This window comes from Phoca vitulina, unplaced genomic scaffold (assembly GCF_004348235.1).
Source record: "Phoca vitulina isolate PV1807 unplaced genomic scaffold, GSC_HSeal_1.0 scaffold8, whole genome shotgun sequence".
NCBI lineage: Eukaryota > Metazoa > Chordata > Mammalia > Carnivora > Phocidae > Phoca > Phoca vitulina.
Window position 1 is genome coordinate 63,020,624 of NW_022589711.1, and position 26,471 is coordinate 63,047,094.

General features: G+C 37.2%; 2 protein-coding genes across 3 annotated transcripts in view; one reads left to right on the forward strand and one right to left on the reverse strand.

Annotated features, from left to right (window-relative positions):
- Positions 1-1,409: 1,409 nt before the first annotated feature.
- On the reverse strand, positions 1,410-17,327 carry NDUFB5 (NADH:ubiquinone oxidoreductase subunit B5). Its single transcript, XM_032407148.1, has 6 exons — positions 17,104-17,327; positions 10,427-10,515; positions 8,997-9,063; positions 7,445-7,506; positions 6,314-6,420; positions 1,410-2,070 (listed from the first exon to the last, which is right to left on the reverse strand). The coding sequence occupies exons 1-6, from the start codon at positions 17,225-17,227 to the stop codon at positions 1,950-1,952; spliced, it is 570 nt and encodes a 189-aa protein (XP_032263039.1). The 5' UTR covers positions 17,228-17,327; the 3' UTR covers positions 1,410-1,949.
- A 59-nt stretch (positions 17,328-17,386) lies between these two features.
- Positions 17,387-26,471, forward strand: part of MRPL47 (mitochondrial ribosomal protein L47) — a 39,702-nt gene continuing 30,617 nt past the window's right edge. For both annotated transcript variants that reach the window (XM_032407150.1, XM_032407151.1), the window contains exons 1-3: positions 17,387-17,510; positions 20,981-21,132; positions 21,891-21,951. In XM_032407150.1, the coding sequence (XP_032263041.1) occupies positions 17,413-17,510; positions 20,981-21,132; positions 21,891-21,951 (311 nt within the window). In that variant the 5' untranslated portion in view covers positions 17,387-17,412. The remainder of the gene's footprint in view (positions 17,511-20,980; positions 21,133-21,890; positions 21,952-26,471) is intronic.

Consider the following 26,471-nt stretch of genomic DNA (forward strand, 5'->3'; position numbering starts at 1 on the left):
AAAAAAAAAAAAAAAAAATGAAGGAAGACTGGGGCGCCTGGGTGGCTCAGTCGTTAAGCATCTGCCTTCGGCTCAGGTCATGATGCCAGCGTGCTGGGATCAAGCCCCGCATCGGGCTCCCTGCTCGGCGGGAAGCCTGCGTCTCCCTCTCCCTCTCCCCCTGCTTGTGTTCCCTCTCTCGCTGTGTTTCTGTCAAATGAATAAATAAATCTTAAAAAAAAAAGGAAGACTGAGGAAATTTCTGAAATTTCTTTATGGATGGTGGCATTAATAGTATTTCTTATACTTTCGATATTTCTATGTCATGTTTTCTTACATCTATATTAGTAGAAAGGACAAAATAAAGGAAAACCTCATAATGCCAGAAAGTAACCTATAAACTCTTAAAAATGTTAACATAAATGTACATAGATGTAGCATAATTTACAATTACCATTCTCAAGACCTATCTGCCTCCATTCTCCTACAAAATTGAATGGTTCTTGTAAACAGAGGCTTAGGGACCGCATGCCCTTCCCTCAAATCCTTTGTTAGAATTATGAGGTGGTAATTAGACTTCATTAGGGAATCTTCAGAATGAAATCTGGAAGTAGTCGGGTGAGGCAGCCCTCTTCTGGGAAAATAAGAAAATGCAACTACTCCAAAGGATCTTGGCCGGATTGTAAAGGGCACTAAGTGCCTCTCTGGGGCACAAGGATACTGAAAGGTATTTTCTGAAAACAATGGATTTTTGAAGCTAAAGGTCATTCTGGAAGTTAAAGTGTAAATATTTATTTCTGTAAGTATTGAGTATGTATTTAAAATCTCTGAGCCTCAATTTCTTACCTGCAAAACATAGTAATAGTATCTCATACGGTGATTTTGAAATTAATGTGAAAAAATACAATCATTTAGGCCGCCTGGGTGGCTCAGATGGTTAAGCGTCTGCCTTTGGCTCAGGTCATGATCCCAGGGTCCTGGGATCGAGTCCTGTATCAGGCTCCCTGCTAGGCGGGGAGCCTGCTTCTCCCTCTGCCTCTGCCTCTCTCTCTCTCTCTCTGACTCTCATGAATAAATAAATAAATAAAACATTTAAAAAAAAATACAATCATTTAGCACAGTGTTCCCCAGACAGTAAATGCTTAATAAATGATAGCCATTATTTTAGCTGTTACTCACATTTTATAATCTTTGCAGTAATCATTTTACATTGTGCACCTTTTCCAGTGTTTACCAAAAACAAAAGGACTCTAGGAATCTTAAGAGCTTGCATCTAAGAAAAGGGGTGCAAGTGTGTATGCATTTAAAAAGCATAATATACTATACTACATCTGAAACCAACGTAACATTGTGTGTCTACTATAGTTCAATAAAAATTACTTTAGTAACAAAAAAGTTTTAAGGCAGAAAGCATGAAAATATTCAACAGATTTGTTCACTGAAAAACTGTTTATTAAGATGTTAATGTTTAGTTCAGTAATTATGTAATTTAAAATTCTGAATCATCTCTGAATAATTTAGACATGTATGTAAACTACTATATTTCCTGATATTTAATATAATTAGACTTCTCTAACTTCCAATTATCAGACAAATGAAACATTAAACTTTCAAAGACACACCCTTAGGAGTTCATAAATTCCTATTTGCCCAAGTTTTTTTTAAATATATGATAAACCTTCTTAAAGGAGGAAGCCCAAATCCACAAATCAAAAGTCTTATTCTGCCTTTCACAACGTATATCAAATCATCACAATGTACACTTTAAATATCTTACAGTTTGTCAATTATGCCTCAATAAAGCTGAAAAAAAAAAAAGAAATCCCACATGGAAGTCTTAATCTGAACCAATGTTGAGAAATAGTACAATGGAAGATCTTTTATTCATCATGTGACCAAAAATACAGAATATATTTATTGATTAATTTTCCCCTAAAGAGAATATACTTTGTATTTAGAGAAATAAAAGATTAATTGTCAGGAGTTGCTTTTGGAGAATAATCAATCAGCGCCTTATCAACAGTCGGATACTGATACCAGGGACCATCACCTCTCGCACGCATTAACCTTCGCACTTCCAGCTCCTGTACCCTGTAACAAACAGGATAGCAGTATTGTGGGTCCAGCATTTCCAATTGCAAAGTTAATGAGTTATCTCCATAAAGAATAACCACCAGAGAGTCTTTTGCTTTTGTGTAAAGTATTATCAAAAGTATTTTATGTGGGGCGCCTGGGTGGCTCAGTCATTAAGCATCTGCCTTCAGCTCAGGTCATGATCTCAGGATCCTAGGATGGAGCCCCGCATCGGGCTCCCTGCTCATCGGGAAGCCTGCTTCTCCCCCTCCCTCTGCTGCTCCCCCTACTTGTGCTCTCTCTCTCTCTGTCAAATAAATAAACAAAATCTTAAAAATAAATAAATAAATAAAATAAAGTATTTTATGTAAAGTATTAATGTACCTCCATAGATCGATGTGTATGCATGTATCTGATATGCACCTATTAGCAAAATCTGGGACTTATTTTTGACTTTCATTATTTTGCTTAGGTGGTTAGCAACAAATCCTGTTTTTAATCACCAAAACACCACTTGAATTGATAATCTATTCTCTCCTCTTGTCCCTGCTCTTTATCTGGACAGATCACTTTCACATGAATAATGGTAATGCAGTTCCTGTCTTCTTGCCTTTTAGAAAACCTCTTGAGACCACATATTCCTGAAACAGTCCCTCTCCAAAGGAAACCATAAGAGACTCTTAACTATAGAGAACAAACTGAGGGTTGCAGGAGGGGAGGTGGGCAGGGGATGGGCTAAATGGGTGATGGGTATTAAGGAGGGCACTTGTGTTGAGCACTAGGTGTTATATGTAAAGTGATGAATCACTAAATTCTACTCATGAAACCAATATTACACTATATGTTAACTAACTAGAATTCAGATAAAAACTTGAAAAATAAAAAATGAGATAGTCTTTTCTCCATCAAACCTTTTTCTTTCCATTTTTATAGACTACATATTAAATTTTTCATGACTGGAAATTTATCACAGTTAAATAATTCACTTTATTAACCTTAACCAGCTCACTAACCCTATCCCCTATGAGAAACTACAAACCTTTGTGATTGTGTATCTGAGTGTATTTCTTTCCTTTTTTTTTTTTTAGGATTATATATCTTCATATTATCCTTTTTCTTTTCTACTCTTTAGAATGTAATTATCCAAGGGCGCCTGGGTGGCTCAGTCGTTAAGTGTCTGCCTTCGGCTCAGGTCATGATCCCAGCGTCCTGGGATCGAGTCCCACATCGGGCTCCCTGCTCCGCGGGAAGCCTGCTTCTCCCTCTCCCACTCCCCCTGCTTGTGTTCCTGCTCTCACTATGTCTCTCTCTGTCAAATAAATAAATAAAATTAAAAAAAAAAAAAAAAAAGAATGTAATTATCCAAAATGCAAATATTAAAATATTCATCAAAAGGACTGGTTAAATAATGTTTCACCCTTATAAGAGACTACTAGCCATCTGGGGTTAAAAAGAATGAGGAAGGGCGCCTGGGTGGCTCAGATGGTTAAGCATCTGCCTTCGGCTCAGGTCATGATCTCAGGGTCCTGGGATCGAGTCCCGCATCAGGCTCCCTGCTCCTTGGGAGCCTGCTTCTCCCTCTGCCTCTCTCTCTCTCTCTCTGTCTCTCATGAATAAATAAATAAAATCTTTTAAAAAAAAAAAAAAAGAATGAGGAAAATCTGTATATAGTAAATACAGATGATACACATATGGTTAAATTAAAAATGCAAGGTATAACGTGAGTATGTGCAGCATATTCCCATTTCATTAAAAAATAGAAAGTAATCATCTGCGACTATGTATATGTACACATGCAGAGAGTATTAAAAAATCTGGAGGGCCATAATAAATAGTTATCTCTAAGGAGAGACCATTATGGAAGATAGCCCCTTTCTATTTTGTATCTTTCTTTTATGCTTCAGTTTTCCAAATACCTAAATATACTTTTTAAAAAATGTAGGTACTCTCATTCCATCCTCACAATGGCATCTTTTCTTTGGGGGTAGAAGCCAGGGTTTTTTCTTTTTACTTTGTTTTGCTTGGAAATTGTTTAAAATCTCTATATGTCTAAGGAATTCTGGGATTTGTCTTTTAATTGGAACTCAAAGGTATATGTGTGAAGTTCAAAAAAGTCCAATGTTACGAAGTATGAGCCATATTGCTGTTCCACGCTCTTAAATACTTAACAATTCCATATGGTAACTATATATGTGTATAATTTCAAATCTAGGAAGCAGGCCCATCATACGTTCCTTTAATCATTTAAATATTTTTTAATATCAACAATTTTTATAAACTACAAAGTTTAAAAGAGAATAAACAGAAAGCAGATCAATGGTGGACTTGGGCCAGGAGGAGGGGATGGGGAATGACTGGAAAGGACCTCAAAGAGGCTCAGTAGGTGATCGAAATGATCTTGACTGTGGTGGTTACACAGCTATTTACCTTTGTCAAAAACCTATCAAACTTAATGGGTACATGTGACTGTATGTAAACATCACTACAAACACTAAGATAAATCTCAGACAGGATCACATTTAAAAGTAGCAAAAGGAAAAATGAGTGAACATTTAAAAAAATAATTTGGACTTATATATTTGCTTATTTAATCACTATCAGAGGCCTATGCATGACACAAAATCCCAAAAGCTAAAGAAAAAGACTGACAAACCTGACAATAATCAAATGAGTAAATATATATAAAGTAATTAAAACACTAATACATAGTAAGTGTTCAGAAACATATTAGCTACTACTACACTTTTGTTATCTGAAACATAAAAACACTTTAGTTGCAAAAAAATTCTACACTATCAAAAGACAAATGACAAGTTGGGAAAACATAATTGCCACAAAACCCAAAAGAGGTATTTTAGTTAAATGTATAAATTAGTAGAAAAATGGGCAATTTACAGGACAACAAATACAAACAACCAACAGATATATGAAAAAATACTCAACCTTACAAAAAAAACAAAATTAAAATAGTAACATTTTTCAACTATCTTATCAGCAAAATGTTTAGGTTTGATAAATTCCATTTACAGGGAAAGGCATGGAAAACAGAAATTACCATGTATTGGTGGCAGAAAAAACAACTGGTACAACTTTTTGGAAAAGAGTTTGGCAACATCTATCTAAAATTTAAAACATAAAACATTTGGTTTATCAGTGCCACAGCTAGGAATTTATATTTCAGATACACTAAATATGCAGAAATCTATGTATGAGGATATTCACCATAGCACTATGTATATTATCAAAAAACTTGGAAAGAACCTAAGTACCAACAACATGGGATTGGTTTAAAAAAAAAAAAAAACCCTAAGTACCAACAACATGGGACCAATGAAATACATGATGCAGCCATTAAAGTGAATGGGGTATATACTATTATAGAAAGATCACCACGATATATTTAAGTGAAATGAAGACAGGGTGCAAAACAGTACTTATAAGAGGATTCTATTTGTATTAATATATTTTTATTTTATTTTTTTATTTAAATTCAATTAGCCAACATATAGTACATCATTACTTTCAGATGTAGTGTTCAATAATTCATCAGTTGTGTATAATACCCAGTGCTCATCGCATCACGTGCCCTCCTTAACGTCCATCACCCAATTACTCCATTCTCCCACCCTCCTCCCCTCCAGCAACCCCCAGTTTGTTTCCTACAGTTAACTGTCTCTCATAGTTTTTCTCCCTCTCTGATGACTTCCCAGTTTTCCCTCCCTTCCCTTATGGTCTTCTGCGCTGTTATATTCCACATATGAGTGAAACCGTGTGATAACTGTCTTTCTCTGACTGACTTATGTCGCTCGGCATAATACCCTCCAGTTCCTTCCACGTCGATATAAATGGTAAGTATTAGTGTTAATATATTTTTAACGCATTTTTTTTTTTTTTAGGAACAGAAAAAAAAAAAGAACTAAGTAAGTAGTAGTCACCTTTAAGGATGAGACTAGGTAGAAGAGGAAAGGAAATTGGGAATAGGGGCAGAGGGAGGGGAGGGCTGCCTTGCACTCAAGAGTGGGATATTTTAAAAAGAATTCCTTTTACTCTGACAGATATTATCAACTAGTAGTCTCTCAGTCTCCAACTTATAAACTCCACTCTAAACAAGCTATTCCCTCCCTGTCTTTATCCTTTTACATGGAGCATTCTATAGTGCTGATATAGTTTATTAGATTTTTTTTTCATGGCTTGCAATAGTAAGAAAGGATTTTCTTCCTTGCCCCCCCCTTCCCACTTTATTTATTTATTTATTTTTTACCGTAAATCAGCCTTTTCAGCTTCAATCTGAAGGATAGCCATTGTTTTTTCATAATTCTTTTCAGGGCTATCAAAGAAAGTTCGGGCAATCCATCTTGATATAGGATGCTACAAGAGAAAATTTGTTTATTTTCTGAACAGTACTTTGCTCTTCCAGTTTCCTATTCTTTAAAATGGCCATCTCAGGTAAACCAATAATACTTACTAAATGCCAACTACTAATTTTAATCCATTAGGTTGATACTATTTTTGTCCCCATTTTATAGTGAGTGAATTGCACAAAGTTATACAGTTACTAAGTGCCAGCAGCTGGACTCAAACCAGGTCTGTCTGACTCCAAAACCTGTGCTCTTCGCCATTATACTACACTGAGTACTTTAAGTGGCAGATTTAGGAGCCAAACCCAGGGTTTGGTGATCAAAAACTGAAGCTCCTTCTCTCAGCACAGAGAGACTACCTGTATGGCCTGCCTTAAGGTATGATAATGATACATTTCTTTTCTGAAATACAGTTCATTCAGATAATAGAACATGACAGTATTCACTCTAATCAAGGCCACCTCACCACAACACTTGTAAAGGCAAGTAACAGATTTAACTTTAGGTTTTAGTGGCAGTGACAGTGTAGTAAAATGACTAACAGTACAGGCTGTCGGGCCAAGCCTACCTAGGCTCCAATACTGGCTCTAATTCTTGGACAGGTCACTTATCCTCTTTTAAGCCTGTCTCTTCATGTCTGAATTGGGAATAGTAACAGCACATTTCACATGGAGTAAGAGAATATTTGCAAAATACTACCACAGTGCCTGCCATAGAGTAGGTGCTCAATAAAGAACAGCTAGCATGAGCATGGGTAACATCCTCCGGCACTGAACTTAGGATAAATTCTGACTGCTACTCTGCTGGGATAAGAACACACTACAGAGTCACACTTTAAAAAACCGTGAAGATCAAAGTAATAAAATGCAGAAAATTACCAAAAGAAGTTGCTTGTAAAGAGTGAGCACAAAAGTGTCATCTACTTGATATCAAAAATTGAATATAAAACAGTATCATAATTGCTAAATAAAGACATTAATCAGTGCACTGACAAGACACCTAACAGAAAGTAACTTTCAATGACGCATACCAACCTTGAAATATTCCCAGTGTTCTGGGATGTAGCCTTCTGGAATCTCTGCTAACTCAGCTTCACCTAGTAAGAGAAAATAGTGATGTCCAATTTTAGTATCAAGAGTTTATAATATTAATTCTTCCCCATTTAAGTAAGAAACCAACTTCTTGTGGTTTTAAAGGAACTTTTGTTTGTACCAATGAAGATTCAAACACAGTTGACCCTTGAACAACATGGGTTTGAATGGCCTGGGTCTACTTACACATGGGTTTTTTACCATAGAGTACTGTAAATGTATTTTCTCTTCCTTAAGATTTTCTTAACATTTTTTCTCTAGCTTACTTTATTTTTTCATTTAATTTTATTTATTTGAGAGATCGAGCATGTGCGCAGGTAGGGAGGGGCAAAGGAAGAGGAAGAAGGAGAGAAGCGGACTCCCCGCTGGGGAGTGGCCAAGCTTGATGCGGGGCTGGATCTTACAACCACGAGATCATGGCCTGAGCCTACACCAAGAGTTGGACACTTAACCGACTGAGCCACCCAGAGCCCCTCTAGCTTACTTATATAAGAATACAGTATATAATACAAAAAACAGCCAAAGTACATGTTAGTTATTGATAAGGCTTCTGGTCAACAATAGGCTATTAGTAAAGTTTTGGGGGGAGTCAAAAATTATATGTGATTTTTGACTGAGCAGGGGGTTGACACCCTGACATTGTTCAAGGATCGACTGTATTTTAATTACTTTAATGTGGTTGAAAATCATTTCATTCATTAGATATTTTTTAGATGTCTTCAATGTGTAAGGCATTGCCTATAGGCATTATATAAGAGTTTCAAACTTTGTTTTTATATAGTATAACAAAATATAATAAAAGACACATTATTCCTTCTGGTTTTTCCTATCACTACTAGACAAAACATTTTAGGATTCAAGATGTTAGAAGTACTTTGGACAGAATTTCCCATGAAAATCTAATGTTAGCTGTCTTTCACAGTTTCAGTCTTTTTTAGAAGATTATAATTTTATGTGTCCAAGATGGATAAAAAAAAATTCTTCCATCCCTCAGCCTCTCTTCCACCTCTATTTCTATTTTCCTTATTCTGGTTTGTCAAAGCTGGTTTGGAGAAGTAAAAAGGAGGAGGAAAACAAGGCTTTCTGAAGCCTTTTGTGGCCTCTACAGAGCTGATGACCTTAAAGGCTGTTGGAGCAAAAAAAAAAATGTTTAAAAAAAAAAACATTGTATACTATTGCAGATTGAGATGTCGTTACTGTAAAATAAAATCCCATGCCTATGTTTATTATTTAAATAACTTTTCTTGGGGCGCCTGTGTGGCTCAGTCGGTGAAGCGTCTGCCTTCAGCTCAGGTTATGATCCTGGGATCCTGGGATCAAGTCCCGCATCGAGCTCTCTGTCTGCCCTTTCCCCTGTTTGTGCTCTCTCTCTGTCAAATAAATAAATAAAATCTTTAAAAAAAAAAGGATTAAAAAAAATAAATAACTTTTCTTTATAACATCCATAATTTCTTTGTTACTAATGGACATAGGTTTTAGTCAGAGAGGTACTTACCAATGAATATATTCACCAGAGTTATGCCAATTGCTACTGGAATCCCAGTCAACAAAATGTAGAATTTCTGTTGAGATTAAAAAATAGTTTTCAGGGGCGCCTGGGTGGCTCAGTCATTAAGCATCTGCCTTCAGCTCAGGTCATGATCCCAGGGTCCTAGGATGGAGCCCCACATCGGGCTCCCTGCTCTGGTGGAAGCCTGCTTCTCCCTCTCCCACTCCCTCTGCTTATGTTCCCTCTCTCGCTGTGTCTCTCTCTGTCAGATAAATAAATAAAATCTTAAAAAAAAAAAATAGTTTTCAAATAACCATTTCTTAACTCTCTTTCCCCACTCTCAAACTGTCTACAATTTTTTATTTCCTTACATTGCCTGTAAAATAAACTTGCCAAATTGAAGATGTGATACCAAATTATCTCTGAGGTTTTCTTTTACTCTTTTATAGATGCCTATATTTGGTACCAAAAATGAAAGAAAAAAGTAAGGATTAATTGTACAAGTATAATACAATATCTATTCAAGTGATTTTTCATTTTTTGGTTAACACAATGTAATACAAGTTGAGAAATTTTTGTATTAAGATAAAAATGTTAAAAACATTTGAGTGATTTCAACCACTGTAGAGTTTGAGTTGGTCATAACAAGTAAAGTGGGAGCTCAACCAAGAGGAGGGATATTAAGAACAAAGGGCAAGCAAGAGGTCTAGAGGGCAGCCATTGCTGAAATGGTCACAGCTGTAGGAAGAATGGTAGAGAATCCACACAATCTTCCATCTTCCAAGCCTCTACTTTTCATTATAGAGCCTTGAAATACAAATATACAGCCAGTAGCTCACTTGATCCTCTGAAATCAATGTTCCTGAACAATACAGAAATAAAAAATTATAACCCAAAATAATGGAGTTACTTATTTAAAGAAGTCTTCCAGTGAGTTCCTTGGTAATTTAAAGAATATTTTAGGGCAACCCTGTCGGGACCCCTCTCACTCTTGAGAGCTTTTTCTGTATCTTCACTTAATAAACTTGTATCTCTTTACTCAAAAAAAAAAAAATAAAATAACTATCCCCAAACAAATCCATTTTCAAAGTTCTATAATTTATAGATTTTGGTGTGTATGTGTGTGTGTGTGCAGGGAACACAGATTATATTTCAAAACCCCACAATCTTAAAAATAAGGGAATGGCTCAAATTTTACCTCCAATACACATGAATCCTTTTTATGATGAAGTAAAGGTTCACTAATTTAAAAAGAAATTCAGGAACAAATCAGACATTACTACAAAATCTCAATATCTATTGAGAAAATAAATATGAATTTACAAAATAACATCTTTTATAAAATGAAAGATGTTCTCTAAATAGACAAAAGAAAAAAAAAACCCACATTCCTATTTGTATGTAAAGAGTTTAGTTCAGAAAAATTTTTAACTCACCATTAAACTCAAAAAACGTCTGTCATAGAATCCAGATGGTTTGATGATAAACAGTCTTTTCCCATGGTCTCCACTGTGTCGCACAGGAGCTGGAAATATTAAATTACCCTGTTATATGCAAGGCTCAAGGTATACTGTTATATTCTGAGATCAAATCAGGTTATAAGAAAATGTACATGCATAAATTTTTAATATGAATTAAGATAAAAATACGTATTTGACTACTAAAGGCAGAGCAGATATCTTTAAACAGAGACTGGTATACTGTTGTAAACTATAGTTCTCTCCATTTTTATTCAACGTTAAAGAAATATCTAAATAATTGTTTCAATTTGTTTCCATAGCAGGCAGGGAGGTCAGATACTCTTGGCAGGCTACTTGTCTTTGTTTACCTCTACAATAAATATTTGCTAAAGCTATTAAATAAATAAACTTAATTTAAATCGTGTCATTTCATATGATGGGGCAACATACATTAGGGGCTCACAGCAAAATAGACGGAAAGACATTTATTCAACATATCTCCAGCAGGAATTTGAACTTGTTCAAAAGTAAACACTCTAACGTATCTCGATAAAATCACTCTGTAAGCCATTTCTGATTGTGAATATCGTCCTCTTCAAATTCTTCCTCAGATGGTATGTAATCAACTCTCACTGGAGATAAACTGAGGCAAAATTTCACTCCTGATCTTATTTCTACACAATTTCCCTTTCTTGGATGTCTGGAAGGACCACTGCAAACACTGTAAGCTCTTTCTGCCGGAAGCAGGAAAGGATCTCACTGTTACTGGGAAACTGAAGTTACTGTTTCTGCTGTGTGTAACCGTATTCAAGGAAACTTCACATGAGAGTCACTGTGGGATAAAAAACTAATTCCCATTAAAGGAATTTCAGTCATGATAGACGTCATAAAGATTTGTATCCTTTGTTCAAGCTTAAATGTCTGGAATGCCCTCCCCTCTCCTGAAATCTATTCTTTAGGCCCAGATGACATTTTATCCTCCAAGAAACCAACCCTCTTCCCAAGCATATGAGATCTCTCCTACCTTTGAACTGTGATATTCATACTTGCTTTCACTGCTCCCACTGAAATATAAATGTCTTGAAGGCAGGAACTGTATTCTTAATTTTGGCATCACCTTCAGCAGCTTGCAATGAATTTAGGAGGTTAATTCATAAGAGAATTAGAAGCTGGCATGAATTCACTGGGTACAATTCATACCGTTAAGGCTTCTACAATGACAAGAGAATGTGACAAAGTAATTATGTATTTCAGAAAATAATTTGAGGGCACCTGGGTGGCTCAGTCGTTAAGCGTCTGCCTTTGGCTCAGGTCATGATCCCAGGGTTCTGGGATCGAGTCCCGCATCGGGCTCCCTGCTCGACAGAAAGCCTGCTTCTCCCTCTCCCACTCCCCCTGCTTGTGTTCCTACTCTCACTATCTCTCTCTCTGTCAAATAAATAAATAAATTAAATCTTTAAAAAAAGAAAAAAAAAGAAAATAATTTGAAAGATACAATGGAATTCTTTGTGGACTAGGTGGGAAAAAAAGGGCTGGATAACAGTATAAACCACTCAATAATTCAATAAATATCTAAGTGCAGGTCCTGTGCTAGGCCTACAGTCTAAAACGGATATACATTCCGCTGGGAGAAACAAATAAACATACTTAGACATCTATAAGGACAACAAAGAGAAGAAACAGGATGTGATATCAGAAAAAAAACAGGCCCAGAAGTTCCTATTTACACAGGACGGTGAGGGTGGGGGAGTATAAAGAAGGTGCATTATAAGCTGAGAGAAATAGCAAGTTAGGTGAATTTGTAATGGGTAATTGATTGATTGATTACATCCAAAAGGTGCTGGTTACTTAATTCAATAACCTGCCAAAAGGCTCTCTCCATAGCCCTGAGAGGTCAAGACTTCTATACATGGCCTGGATGAGGTGAAAATATGCCTGATGACACAAAGCTACTACTACAAGAGTGGCTACTGCACTGATGATGAAGTGGGATCCCAAAAGTCTTCATACACATTTACAAAAGGCTGATTCTAAAAGGATTAAATATAGTAAGTGGAAAGTCCTGACCGCATCCCCCAAAAGTTGCTCACAGATTTAAGAAGAGTCATTGGTGTGATGTGGTTACTAAGAAGGCCAAAGACAGTTCAATCCTAATCTTATGTAGTAGAAGCATAGGGTCAAAACAGGAGCACCCACCCCCAACTCCGAACCACACCTGCAGAAGTGTGTCCATCCCAGAGTACACCATTTTAGAGAAACAATCTGGAGCACACCCCAATTTAAGCAACCAGGATGGCAAACAACCTGGAAACTGATACAGTGAGCCTTAAAGAACTGAAACCGATTGGCCTACAAAAAAGAAGTCTGGGTAGAAACCAGTAAGTGCCTTTAAATAGCTGAAGGGCTATCCCATGACAAAGGGCTTACACTATTCTGTATTGACCTGAAAGGAAGAACCAGGATCAATGTGTGAAAGAGTAATTTTCAGCTTAATACAAGGAAGAAGTTTCTAACAATTTTACTGGTTCAAAATAAAATTGGATTGCATCTCCAGTTCCCCTTTATGGAGTTATTCAAGTATCAACAATGGGATATAACAAGGATACTCTGGGGGTTGGCCTAGAGGATTTCTAAGGTCCTTTTCCTCAAAGAATCTGAACTTATGACCTGTCTTAGAACAAAAGGGCATACCACTGGACCTTATCAGTCTCAATGATTCCCTTCCAACTCCAAGAACTGGTTCCAGGCTTCATGTTTTTGCACTTACTTTCCTCTTTGCCCAAAAGCTTTTCCCCAGGCTCTTTGAATAGTCACCTCCACACCTCATCCTTCAGGGCCAAGATCAAATGTAACCTCCTCGAAAAGTCTTCTCTGCCTTATGGAAAGCTGGCCTCCCACTTACCCTCCTTAACATCATTTGGTTAGTTCCTTTAGAACAATACACACTAAGCCTGATTTTTTTTTTTTAAGCCTGATTATTTTGTTAAAGTCCATCAGGTCAAGGACTGTATTATTCAGTACTGTATCTCCAGTACCCTTTAGTGTCTGTCACATGGTAGGTGCCCCATAAATATTGTTGAATTTACATTTCTTAAGTAAATTAAATGTTAGTCAGGATCCTTCCTCGCCTTCTGAAAGTAAATCTACTCAGAAGAAACAGCGTACTCCCAATTTTCCTTTTCAATCCAGCAGACAGGCAGGCAGGCAGACAGAAAGACACACACACACAAACACACATACCCCACAGAGAGAGCGAGATGGATTATGCTCTGCATGGTTTTGGGGACAACTGATAATAACACTCTTAATAGATATGGAAAATGTAACAAACAAAAAACTATGGAAGAGTACTTGGTCTGGCTGCATTCTAGTTAATATTAATGCAGTTAGGAAAGCGAACTGCTTGCTTTCTTTCCATATAATTACCCTACTGTTAAACAACAATTATTAGTGTCATTAAATGTGGTAAATAACTATTGTTACTATTAGCTGCTCTAAAGTATACTTCATAGCACTAAACTCTTTTCCAATATTCTGAGGCTTCATGATTTGTTGTTGATGTAGTAAGGCCATCTCCTTACAATCTAAAAATATTAGGGTGAACACTGCTTACAACCAGGTGACTGCCAGGATTTCTGGAACTCAGATTCTCCTTCCACCAAAATACACATCTTTACCATTCTCTAAAGCCTGGACTTTCTCAACTAGGTATTCATTAAGCTATATGAAACTCAAGTTTCAATAACCAATTTTTTAAATGCAAGTAACTTCAGGAAAGCTATGTTTTTGACAACTGTGATATTTGTGAGGATCAAATAAGATAATGTAGATTTTGTGTCTTCATGACAACAATCGAAAATCGGCCACTTTCTTTCTCTCATTCTCAGACTACTCCCAGTTAATGACTCCACCAACTCAATTACCCAGGGTAAAAATCTCACTCATCTTCCTTGCACCTCCCCCTTGCTCACCAGCTGACAAGGCCTCTTGATTCTTCAAACTTTGTATTTCTTTCCATGCCCTCTTCACCTCACTCACTGGCTTAAGTAATCAACACCTCCTTAGAAGCCAACCAATATTTAGAAGCATCTTCCCAAAACACTACTGATGTTGCTCTCAGCTAAAACATTCACTCTCCGCAGCCTACAAAAGAGTTAAGATAGTTTGGTTTTGTATTCAGTCCCTCCACTCCCCCAATTTAATCCCAACTTCCCTTTCTTAAGCCTTCTCTCTCAACACCTACCTACCGCAAGAGCCCCATATTCAGATACATCAGAAAATACAGCCTCTATTTTTCTGCCAATTGCACCTGTTAAAACTAACCAGAATCTAATTAAAATGTCCCACCTTCTATGTCTGAATTAACTCCATACTGCTTTGTTTATATAATCATTTAAATACTCTTCTCAGTTTTTTAAACCATAATATGCACACATCAGTCTTCAAGTTAAAGCTCCTGCAGCTGAGGGAAGAACTTAAGTTCATTTCTGGAATCCTTTGATATAAGACAATAAATAATTTAATTAAATAGAATACTTGTATGTGCTTACTTCCTGAGAAAGGTTTTCAATGACAGTGAATGAAGGTAACGTGACAGTACCAAATGTTTAAGAAAGGGGTGGCCACAAGGCTCTGTAGAAGGCTAATGCTTCTAAATCCAGGTGCTGTAGATTTTCCCACTCACTCTTCACAACCCCCTTATGAGGTAGGTTAAAATTATCCTCCTCTTTTTTTTTAAAGCAGTTCTTATGGTAAGAGATAAGTACCTTTCAAAATGACATTCTAGAAAGATGCAAACTTATGCAGAAACATATTTCAGGGTTATAAATTCTTGTCAGTAGGAAAGAGATTAGATTTATTTTCTCTGTCAACTGAATATAAAGATACTTGTAATAAACATCCTCTTTTTTTAAAGATGAAGACACGTAGGTTCCAAGTAATTGCCTTCCACTTAGCTTCCAAGATATGATGACCCAAGGTCACACAGCTACTAAACTCTGGAGCCAGGATTTGAAAGTAGGCAGTCTAGCTCCAGGGAAAACAAAACAAGGCAAGGTTCTCTACACTGCTGGATCTTACAGTCAATCTCATAGGGGCAGACATAAGCAATAATACAACAGATTAAAACCTTTCATTCAACTGTGATAGATGAGACCACCTGCAAAATACCTTTGAAAGCAGGTATAAGGCTGAAACACAGTAACTCTAGCGTAGCTATTAGATCCTTTCCTGCTCCCAGTGGAAAGGGTGTAGATTATCTGTATAGATCCTTCCAGAACTCCAAGAATGGGGTATAATGTATAAAGAGGATCTGGGAGTGAGATTTTACCTTAGTTTATCTCCAACAAAGCATGATTAAATACTATCCCCAGCAAATATTTGAAGAGGGTATTTGTAATCAAAAATGGCTTACAAACAGAGTTTATCAAAGAATGTTTGCACATGTAGTTTTTTAACAGGTTCAAATTCCTGCTGGAAATTTGAATACCACTGGTTCTTTCCAACATTTTTGAAACAAGTCTCTGTATAATGCCTCATCATGTGAAGTGACATAACTCAAATTAAATTGGAAGAAGAATAAAGGAGTAAACAGAGAAAGGTATTTTCAGGGTGGAGAACTTTTTGGCTTCACTTCCTCTCTACCTGCTTCTATTGCATAGGGCAGATAGCTTATAGTATATTTTTTACCAAGAGCATTAAATGAATTAATACCTTTAAAATCTTAGGATGGTACATGGCACACAGGTGTTCAATAAATGTTAGCTACTGTTATTATTATTAAATTTGATGCAGCACTGCATGATTTTTGTCATAACTAAGTCACAGTTCCTTCATTAGTAAAATGGGGATACTAACATTGTACTTACTTTGCAGTCTTTGAAAGAATTAGATTGAATACAAGGCATCTGAGGCTTTGCTATTACTATTATTCATTCTCCTATAAGTCAATACACAGTCTCCAAGAAGCTCCAACTAGCCTTTCCATGACTTTCCTGGACCTAGTGACTTTTCCTTCATGGGCCCCTTCCTCTCTAAGAAGATATTAAAATTATTATTTTATGACCGCGCTGATATAAAACGAGTACAATCCAGGCTGGATTCATTACCACATATCATTAACATTAACCCTAAAAACGTAGGTGTTTTTTTTTTCTTCTGGTTTTAAAATGAATTTAAATTAAAACATTTTCATGGACCCTAAAAGTATCGTGTAGGCACTGTACCTACCTAATGAGTTAGCCCTGAGCCTCTCCACCTACCTACCTATTACTTAGCATCGGTGGGCTCCTGGACAACATGACTTCCAATATTGTGGGACTAGTACCTAGTGCGGGGGAACGTACAAAGAATCTGGTGCCTGAGAAACATAGGTCTCAGCTCTATGCCTTCTTAACCTCAACTTCATCCGCAAACCAGCACCAACTGGAATGGCTGAGAGGCAAAGTGTTCACAACGCTATTTAACAATTTAAAAGCGAACGATCTGATTACTTCAGGAAAACCCTTGTCTCCTCACAAAGACCACGCTCCGTCTCTCCTCTCAAGCCCCAGGCCCGCAATTTCTCCCAGATCTCACCAAGGTCACCCGGGAAGAGTTCTCCATCTCTCACCCCACATCCCCCGAGCGCGCTTTCTCCCAAATCTAGCACCCACCGACAGTCTTCGGAAAGCCACGGGTGAGGAAGCCCCCGAATCCAAGCCGAGTACCAAGCCGGTGGCCGGAGAGCGCGGCCACTGCAGTGACCGAAGCCCGCTGCAATAAGCTCATGGCCGCCATGGCTACTACGGGCAATTGAAAACTGGGGAGAGTAACGGGAGCCGAAAGAGCCAATTTACGAACCAGGGCGAAGGCGGAAAGTGGCCATGTTGAGTGAGGGCAAAGCCTATTTCTGTTTTCTCCATCCGGTCGGCGGAAGTGACGTTATTGGAGGAAAAGAGGGCTGTGCTTACTTCTGTGGAAATATGGCTGCGGCCAGTTTCGGCGTTCTTTGCAGAAAAGTCTTAACCGGCCTGAAGGTTTCCAGGTCACTTTTAAGTCCTCAGGCCCTAGCTAGCACAGGGTAAGTGATGTGAGGAGTAGGTTTGTTCTCCTCTCCGACTTTAGATCTTGTTTGGCTGCCGAGATGCTGAAAACCCTGAGAGGCCGTGCGGATGGCTGAGACCAAACGCGCTTGGGTGAGGAGGGCATGACCTTAGAAAAGTCGCCCATCTCCGACATTTCGGTTCTTTCCTCAAAAGTTTTGTTGTCTCCTACTGTGGACCAGGCAGTCCATGGGGTCTCTGCATACCCAGTATTTGTTGAATTAAACCTAGAGGTACAGAAGCATCCTGTTTGGCTGGGTGAGTTGCACTGGAGAGTTTTTTGTTATGGAACGGAGTCAGGTTTGGATGGATAAAAAAGAAGGGGCCTTTGTACTTCCAGAATCTATCACAGAGATTGTTTGGTAATGTTCAGTGAATAAATGAAAAGTAGTCAAATGAACGGAAAGTAGCCCTGGCGGTGTGAGAAAGGAACGTTCTATATATGGTGTTCATTATTTCTGGAAAAAGTTTGTATTCTGGACAGACCGACTAGAGTTTATGGTGTATGGTTTCCTCACTTCTTCGGCTTTTGTGTGTAGTGAGTTGAATTTTATACATAGTTGGGTATGTCAGATTTTTTAAAATTATTTATATATAGGGTGCCTGGGTGGCTCAGTTGGTTAAGCGACTGCCTTCGGCTCAGGTCGTGATCCCGGAGTCCTGGGATTGAGTCCCGCATCGGGCTCCCTGCTCGGCAGGGAGTCTGCTTCTCCCTCTCACCCTACCCCCTCTTGTGTTCTCTCTCTCTCTCTGTCTCAAATAAAAAAAAAAAAAAAAAAATTATTTATATATATATATATATATATTTTTTTTTTTTTTTAAAGTAGGCTCCACACTCCTCTGGCAATGGAGCCCATCGCCTGGCTTGAAAGGAAGTAATGTATGTGCCCTTGAATCCAGCACAGACAATTGTTGAGCATCTGTTACGTGCTACAGTATTATAACTTACACTTACCTTAGAGATAAGAATATTTTTTTCATTTTGTAGAGGCTCAAAGGTTGTAACTTGATAAAGGTGACAAACTTGGATCAGCTGTCTCTTCCTCATCCTTTTTTCTTCAAAGTAAATTTTAGATTTTTATTACTAAATGAATATCTGTTCATTTGCAGACACTTTGGAAAATAAGGCAAAGTGTTTTGAAAAAAGTAATAATAGGCTATAATTTTTGCCACTGATACATAAAGATCTCCTTCCACTCTTTAATTTTGCATATATACACATACATGTAATTTTGAAATAAAGTCAGAATCATATTTACATATATGCAGTTTTGTGCTTTACCCTTGTTTCCCCAACTTTTTATTTTTAAAAATTTCAAACCAACAGAAAAATTGTAAGAGCAGTACAAAGAATAACCATATACTCTTCATCTTTATTAAGCAATTCTTAGCAATTTTGTCACATTTTCTTTTTTTTTTAAGATTTTATTTATTTGTTTGACAGAGACACAGCAAGAGAGGGAACACAAGCAGGGGGAGTGGGAGAGGGAGAAGCAGGATTCCCACCAAGCAGGGAGCCCGAGTGGGAGAGGGAGAAGCAGGATTCCCGCTGAGCAGGGAGCCCGATGCGGGGCTCGATCCCAGGACCCCGGAACTATGACCTGAGCCAAAGGCAGTGGCTTAACCAACTGAGCCACCCAGGTGCCCCTTGTCACATTTTCTATATCTCTTTATATCCATGCCTTTATATTTTTTTTCTGAGCTAATTGAGGCATGTCAGAATTGCAAACATCATGACACTTCAGCATATATCTCATAAGAACAAGAACACTGTCTTAACTACAGTACTACAATGATCACGCTGGAGAATGTAATATCAACATACTACAGTTACTGTTCTTTTATCTAGCATACAGTCCAAATTCAAATGTCTTCAATTATCTTGCTAATTTCTTTTTTTTTCTTTCATAATTTTTTATCCAGGGTCCAGTCAATGATCATTTGTTGCATTAGTTATGTCTCCTTCATTATCTTTAATCCAGAACATTTTTTTATAAAATCAGCCTTTTTAGATTATCCCTCCATTTGGATTTGTCTGATTGCATTCTTGTGGTTAGATTCAGGTTAAATTTTTTTTTGTTAAGATTTTATTTATTTGCGAGAGAGAGAATGAGAGACAGAGAGCATGAGAGGGAGGAGGGTCAGAGGGAGAAGCAGACTCCCTGCCGAGCAGGGAGCCCGATGTGGGACTCGATCCCGGGACTCCAGGATCATGACCTGAGCCGAAGGCAGTCGCTTAACCAACTGAGCCACCCAGGCGCCCTCAGGTTAAATTTTTTAGGTAGGAATACAACACTTGTGATGTACTTTGCTATTATGTTTTCAATGATTTCACCAAGTTATTAAATATTCTTTAAAAACATGATTTTTAGGGACGCCTGGGTGGTTCAGTCAGTTAAGTGTCTGCCTTCGGCTCAGGTCATGATCACAGGGTCCTGGGATCGGGTCCCACGTCCGGCTCCTTGCTCAGCAGGGAGCCTGCTTCTCCCTCTGCCTGCCGTTCCCCTTGCTTGTGCTCTCCCTCTCTCTTTTTATCATACAAATTATCATACAAATGCATAATTGGGGAAATTATCATACGAATGCACAGTAATTGGGGTGCCTGGTGGCTCAGTCTGTTGAGTGTCCAACTCTTGATTTCTGTTCAGGTCATGATCTTAGGGTTGTGGGATTGAGCCGCCCTGCCCCCCCCCCCCCCAGGGTCCACACTCACTATGGAGTCGCCTTGGGATTCTCCCTCTCCCTCTGACCCTCCCCCTGTGCGAGTGCATATGCGCGTGCGCATGCTCTCTCTCAAATAAATAAAATCTTTTTTAAAAATGCACAAATATGTTTTTAACCATTTCCTGGTTGCATATTTACATTATTATCAACTTTTGGATATCACATATAATGCTTTAATCGACATTTTTACTTATCAGTTTCCATCTATAATATTTTTAGTTGAAATTTCTAGATGAGGAATTATTGGGTTGAAGGGGTAAGCATGGAGGCTTATGATACATGTTTGCAAAATTAACCTTCAGAATGTTTTTATCTGCTCATAGAACCACTAGCAGTGTATGAAAGACCTAAAAATGTTACTTTGAAATATAATTAATATCAGTGGGGTGGCTGGCTGGCTCAGTCTTTTAGAGCATGGGATTCTTGATCTTGGGGTTGTGAGTTTAAGCCCCATGTTGGAGCGTACTTAAAAAATAAAAAATAAAAATATAATTATATCAATATATTACCTCCAAAATCATGTGAATATATTAACCTCTGAAATTAAAGGGTAGCAACATCTATAATGCAATATTAAAACTAATTTCTAAAGCATTTTATGTTTGTTTCTTGTGCAGAAACCCTGAGTAATTTTTTTAACATTGTAGATGAGGAAATGATTCCGATTATTGCTTATGAAATCCAAATGTTGTAAAACTTTAATCACTTGTTTATATATGTTCAGTTGCAGGTTTTCTCTTAGTCTTTTGCCTAAGAACATACCAAATGTCACGTCTTTTCACCAGTGTAGATTACTTCATACCACATTGTCAACGAAAGGACTGGAAGAATTTTTTGATGACCCAAAGAATTGGGGGGAAGAAAAAGTGAAATCTGGTAAGATATTTGGGTTGGTCAATATTAAATATATTTATTGAACCCTCTATTGTTTTGGGATTATTTATGCACCTTGGAAATCATTTAGGTGTTTCGTTTTGATTTTCTTTGGGAATGTCAAAGAAAATTAAAAGGATATGTAAGTAGAGTTAATTGTTAATTGGCAGGTTGGCAAAAGGTTTAGAAGAGGAGTAGGTTGAATTTATTAACTGAGGGGCACCTGGGTGGCTCAGTTGGTTGAGCATCCAACTCCCAATTTTGGCTCAGGTCATGATCTCAGGGTCAAGAGATTGAGCCGTGTCCAGGCTCCGTGCTGTTCAGCCTAGAGTGGCTTGAGATTCTCTCTCCCTCTGCCCATCCCCGCACTTGTGTGCACACTCGTGCTCTCTCTCTAAACAAATAAATAAAATGCTTAAAAAAGAAAAAATTGTTAATTGAAGGGAGGTTTAAGGTTTTAGATTTCATTTTTTAGAAGTAATTGAAAATTTATGATGATATAAAGTATTTTGTCATTAAATTTTGCAAATACATTCTATATTAATATAACATTTTTTGAATGCTATTGCCAGTCACATTACTAATATTTTCATATGTTACCTAATTTAATGCCAGTTTAATACTAATTATGTGTTACACTACAATATGATAAAACTATTATATTTTATAGATAAGCAAATAGGTTTAGAGAAGTTAAGTAATTTGCCACAGGCCCATAGCTAGAATATTATTTCATGTTGTGGATTTCATAATTTTAATAGGAGCTTCATGGACCTGTCAGCAATTAAGGAATAAAAGTAATGAAGATTTACATAAACTTTGGTAAGTATACTGAGTACATTAATATGTAAGTGTTCGAGGGGTGCTGGACTGGAGTCAGTAGAGCATGTGACTCTTGATCTTGGGGTTGTAAATTCAAGCCCCACATTGGGTATAGAGATTACTTAAAAGTAAAATCTTAGGAAATATATATGTGTAGGTGTTTGAAGCAGTTAAAGTATAACAATGAGGTATAAACATTATATCTATTTGATGTAAGAAATTGAGTAACATGTTTTGTCTTATAATACTATGGATGATATATAAAATCATTATAGATTTTATAAATATGACAGGTTAAATTACATGAAGACAAATTAGTGTTCTCAAGTATTTGGGGATTTAGAAATTTTACTGTTACTGCTACTAGGCATACTAGCATCTTTATACTAACAATTTTAGTAAACTAATGAAATAGGAAGAGTTTGTTATATTTAGGCCTTCCTCCTTTTTATTACCTTATGCATGGTCTGTAATCTTTAGCTTATTTACTCTGGGGAAGTATGTTGGAGAGTGAATTTAGCTAGATATTTCTGGCAGATTTTCCTGATGAATTAGAGAGGGTTGAGAGAATTTAAGACAGGGTTGCATTTTTAATGGATTACTTATTTATTTACTTATTTGTCTTTATTTTCATTGAGGAGTAATTGACATAACATTATGTTAGTTTCGGGGGTACAACATAGTGATTTGATATTTGTATGCATTGTAAAATGATCACCTTAATAAGTCCAGTTCAAATATGTCACTGTACATAGTTGGAAAATTTTTTTTCCTTGTGATGAGAACTTCCAAGATCTGCTTTCCTAGCTATTTTCAAATATGAAGTACAGTATTATCAACTGTAGTCACCATGCTGTACATTACATCCTCATGACTTACTCATAACTGGAAATTTGTACTTTTTCACCCTCCTCACCCATTTTGCTATTACCCTTAAAAATAAAAGTTATCTTACCAGCAAAAATGGGTTTATTCAGGAATAGCAGAATTGAAGTTGAGGACAAGCAAGCTATGGCAAAACCATAGACAAGTCCAACAAAGGAATACTATTTTATGGAGAAGGAGGAGAAAGTTGAGCGGGGTTGTTTTGAATGAAAGTCCACTGGAGAAAAGCAAGAGTTCAGGGTGATGATGGTTTCTCATTGGCTGAGCTGCAGAAGTAATTTCTTATAGGAGATGGCAATGTATGTCTTTCCCTGTTGGAGCCTGTAATTGATTCTTTCCTGTTGAGGATTCTTCTGTTAGGGATCTGTAATTGACATTTTTTCCTATACTTGACATGGAGTGTTATGGCTCCCCCTTTCAGCATCCCCTTCCATCATCTCCAATCCACTTTAGTTAGGTTTTCCTTTTATTAATTCTCACGTTTCCCTCTTTTGATCAAGATCTTTCCTTGAAAGCGGTGCTAATCAAGTCTCAGTTTTTCTATATTTAGTGGAATTGTCCTTCAGTGCCAGGAAGGACCTTTCCTGGTTGTCATGTCCTACCTTGGAGGGAAAGTGCCTAACAGTTGGGAACCTCGGCAGGCCACATTTGAGTAACAAGGAAGGTTAAGAGGGAAAATTCTTTGGCAATTCCCATCTAAAGTTGTTATGTTCTCAAGGCCCAACTGTTGGAGATCATCTCCTTATTGGGTGCATCATTTTTTTTTAATTTCAGTATAATTAACAGAGTGTTATATTAGTTTCACGTGTACAGTATAGTGATTGAACAATTCTGTACATTACTTAGTGCTCATCACCCTAAGTGTACTCTTAATCTCCTTCACCTGTTTCACTACCCCCCACCTCCCTTCTGGTAACCATCAGTTTGTTCTCTAGAGTTAAGACTGTTTTTTTGTTTGTCTCTTTTTTACTTTGTTTTGTTTCTTAAATTCCACATATGAGTGAAATCATATGGTATTTGTCTTTCTTGGACTCATTTCACACTTAGCATTATATCCTCTAGATCCATCCTTGTTGCAAATGGCAAGACTTCATTTTTTTTATGGCTGAGTAATATTCTGTTGTACATATATACCACATTTTCTTTATTCGTTTATTGATGGATACTTGGGTTGCTTCCATACTTTGCCTGTTGTAAATAATGCTGCAATAAACATATGGATGCATATATCTTTTCGAATTTATTTTAGTATTCTTCGGGTAGATACCCAGTAGTGAAGTTACTGGATCATATGGTAATTCTATTTTTAACTTTTTGAGGAACCTCCATGCTGTTTTCCACAGTGGCTGCACCAGATTGCATTCCCACCAACAGTACACAAGAGTTCCTTTTTCTCCATATCCTTGTCAATATTTATTTTTTGTGGTTTTTATTTTAGCCATTCTGACATGTATGAAATGATATCTCATTGTGGTTTTGATTTGCATTTCCCTGATGATGAGCGATGTTGAGCATCTTTTCATGTGTCTGTTGGCCATCTGTGTTCTTTGGGGAAATGTTCATGTCTTCTGTCCATTTTTTAATTTGGTTATTTGTGGGTTTTTTGGTGTTGAGTTCTATAAATTCTTTATGTATTTTAGATACTTACGCTTTATCAGATATGTCATTTGCAAATATCTTTGCTCTGCAAAGGGCTTTGTATTTGAATTGTCCCAATACTTTATTTTTTTATTTTTTAAAAAGTAGACCATACCCAGTGTGGAGCCCAACATGGGGCTTCTACTCACGACCCTGAGATCAAGACCCGGTAGTTTATTTTTGCTTTTGTTTCTCTTGTCTCAGGAGACCTATCTAGAAAAATGTTGCAGTGGCTGGTATCAGAGAAATTACTGCCTGTACTGTCTTCTAGGATTTTTATGGTTTCAGGTCTCACATTTAGGTCTTTAATCCACTTTGAGTTTATTTTTGTGTATGGTGTGAGAAAGTGGTCCAATTTTATTCTTTTGTATGTGGCTGTCTAGTTTTCCCAATACCATTTGTTGAAGAGACTGTCTTTTTCCCATTGCATAATCTTGCCTCCTTTGTTGAAGATTAATTGACCACATGATTGTGGATTTATTTTTTTTTTTACGGTTTTTTATATTTATTTGCGAGAGAGAGCATGTGCGTGAGGCGGGGAGGAACAGAGTGGGAGGGAGAGGGCGGGATAAAGAATCTCAAGCAGACTCCCCACTGAGCACAGAGCAGGACCCTGAGATCAGGACCTAAGCCGAACCAAGAGTCGGAGGCTTAACTGACTGAGCCACCCCGGTGCCCTTCGTGAGTTTATTTTTGAGCTCTCAATTCTGTTCCATTGATCTAGGTGCCTGTTTTTGTGCCAGTACCATACTCTTTTGATTACTACAGCTTTGTAGTATAACTTGAAATCTGGAATTGTGATACCTCTGGTTTTGTTCTTTTTCAAGACTGCTTTGGGTGTTCAGGGTCTTTTATGGTTCCATGCAAATTTTAGGATTGCTTATTTCTAGTTCTGTGAACAATGCTATTGGTATTTTGATAGGGGTTACATTAAATCTGTAGATTGCTTTGGGTAGTATGGGCATTTGAATAATAATTGTTCTCCTAATCCATGAGCATGGAATATCTTTTTGTATGTGTTGTCTTCAGTTTCTTTCATCGGTGTTTTATAGTTTTCAGAGTACAGCTCTTTCACCTCCTGGGTGAAAGTTTATTCCTAAGTACCTTATTATTTTTGGTGCAATTGTAAATGGGATTGTTTTCTTAATTTCTTTTTCTCCTGCTTCACTTTTAGCGTATAGAAATGCAGCATATTTCTGTAGATTGATTTTGTATCCTGTGACCTTACTGAATTCATTTATTCTAGTAGTGTTTTGGTAGAGTCTTTAGGGTTTTCTACATACAGTATGTCATCTGCAAATAGTGAAAGTTTTATTTCTTCCTCACCAATTTGGATGCCTTTTATTTCTTTATGTTGTCTGCTATGGCTAGGACTTCCCGTACTGTGTTGAATAAAAGTGGTGAGAGTGGACACCTTGTCTTGTTCCTGACCTTAGGGGAAAAGCTCTCACTTTTCACCCATTGAGTATGATGTTTGCTGTGGATTTTTCATAGATGGCCTTTATTATCTTGAGGTGTATTCCCTCTAAATCTACTTTGTTGAGGGTTTTTTTCATGAATAGATGTTGTATTTTGTCAAATGATTTTTCTGGAGCTATTGAAATGATCATATGGTTTTTATCTTTTCTTTTGTTGATGTGATGTATCATGTTGATTGATTTGTGAATATTGAGCCACTCTCTCATCCCAGAAATAAATCCCACTTGATTATGGTGAATTATTTTGTTAATGTATTGTTGGATTCTTTTTGCTAATATTTCACTGAGGATTTTTGCATCTAAATTCATCAGAGATAGTGGCCTGGCGTCCTCTTTTTTTGTAGTCTTTATCTGGTTTTGCTATGAGGGTAATGCTGGCATCATAGAATGAATTTGGAAGCTTTCCTTCCTCTTCTATTGTTTGGAATAGTTTGAGAAGAATTGAGTATTAACTCTTCTTTAAAAGGTAGAATTCCTGGGGTGCCTGGGTGGCCCAGTCAGTTAAGCATCTGACTCTTG

What these genes read in the sequence shown, in the direction of transcription:
- NDUFB5 (XM_032407148.1), bottom strand. Translation starts at nt 17,227, where the DNA reads ATGGCGGCCATGAGCTTATTGCAGCGGGCTTCGGTCACTGCAGTGGCC. An exon ending in GACGTTTTTTGAGTTTAATG is followed by an intron (nt 9,064 to 10,426) that starts GTGAGTTAAAAA and finishes TAATCTCAACAG; the next exon opens with AAATTCTACATTTTGTTGAC. An exon ending in TCTGGTGAATATATTCATTG is followed by an intron (nt 7,507 to 8,996) that starts GTAAGTACCTCT and finishes TTCTCTTACTAG; the next exon opens with GTGAAGCTGAGTTAGCAGAG.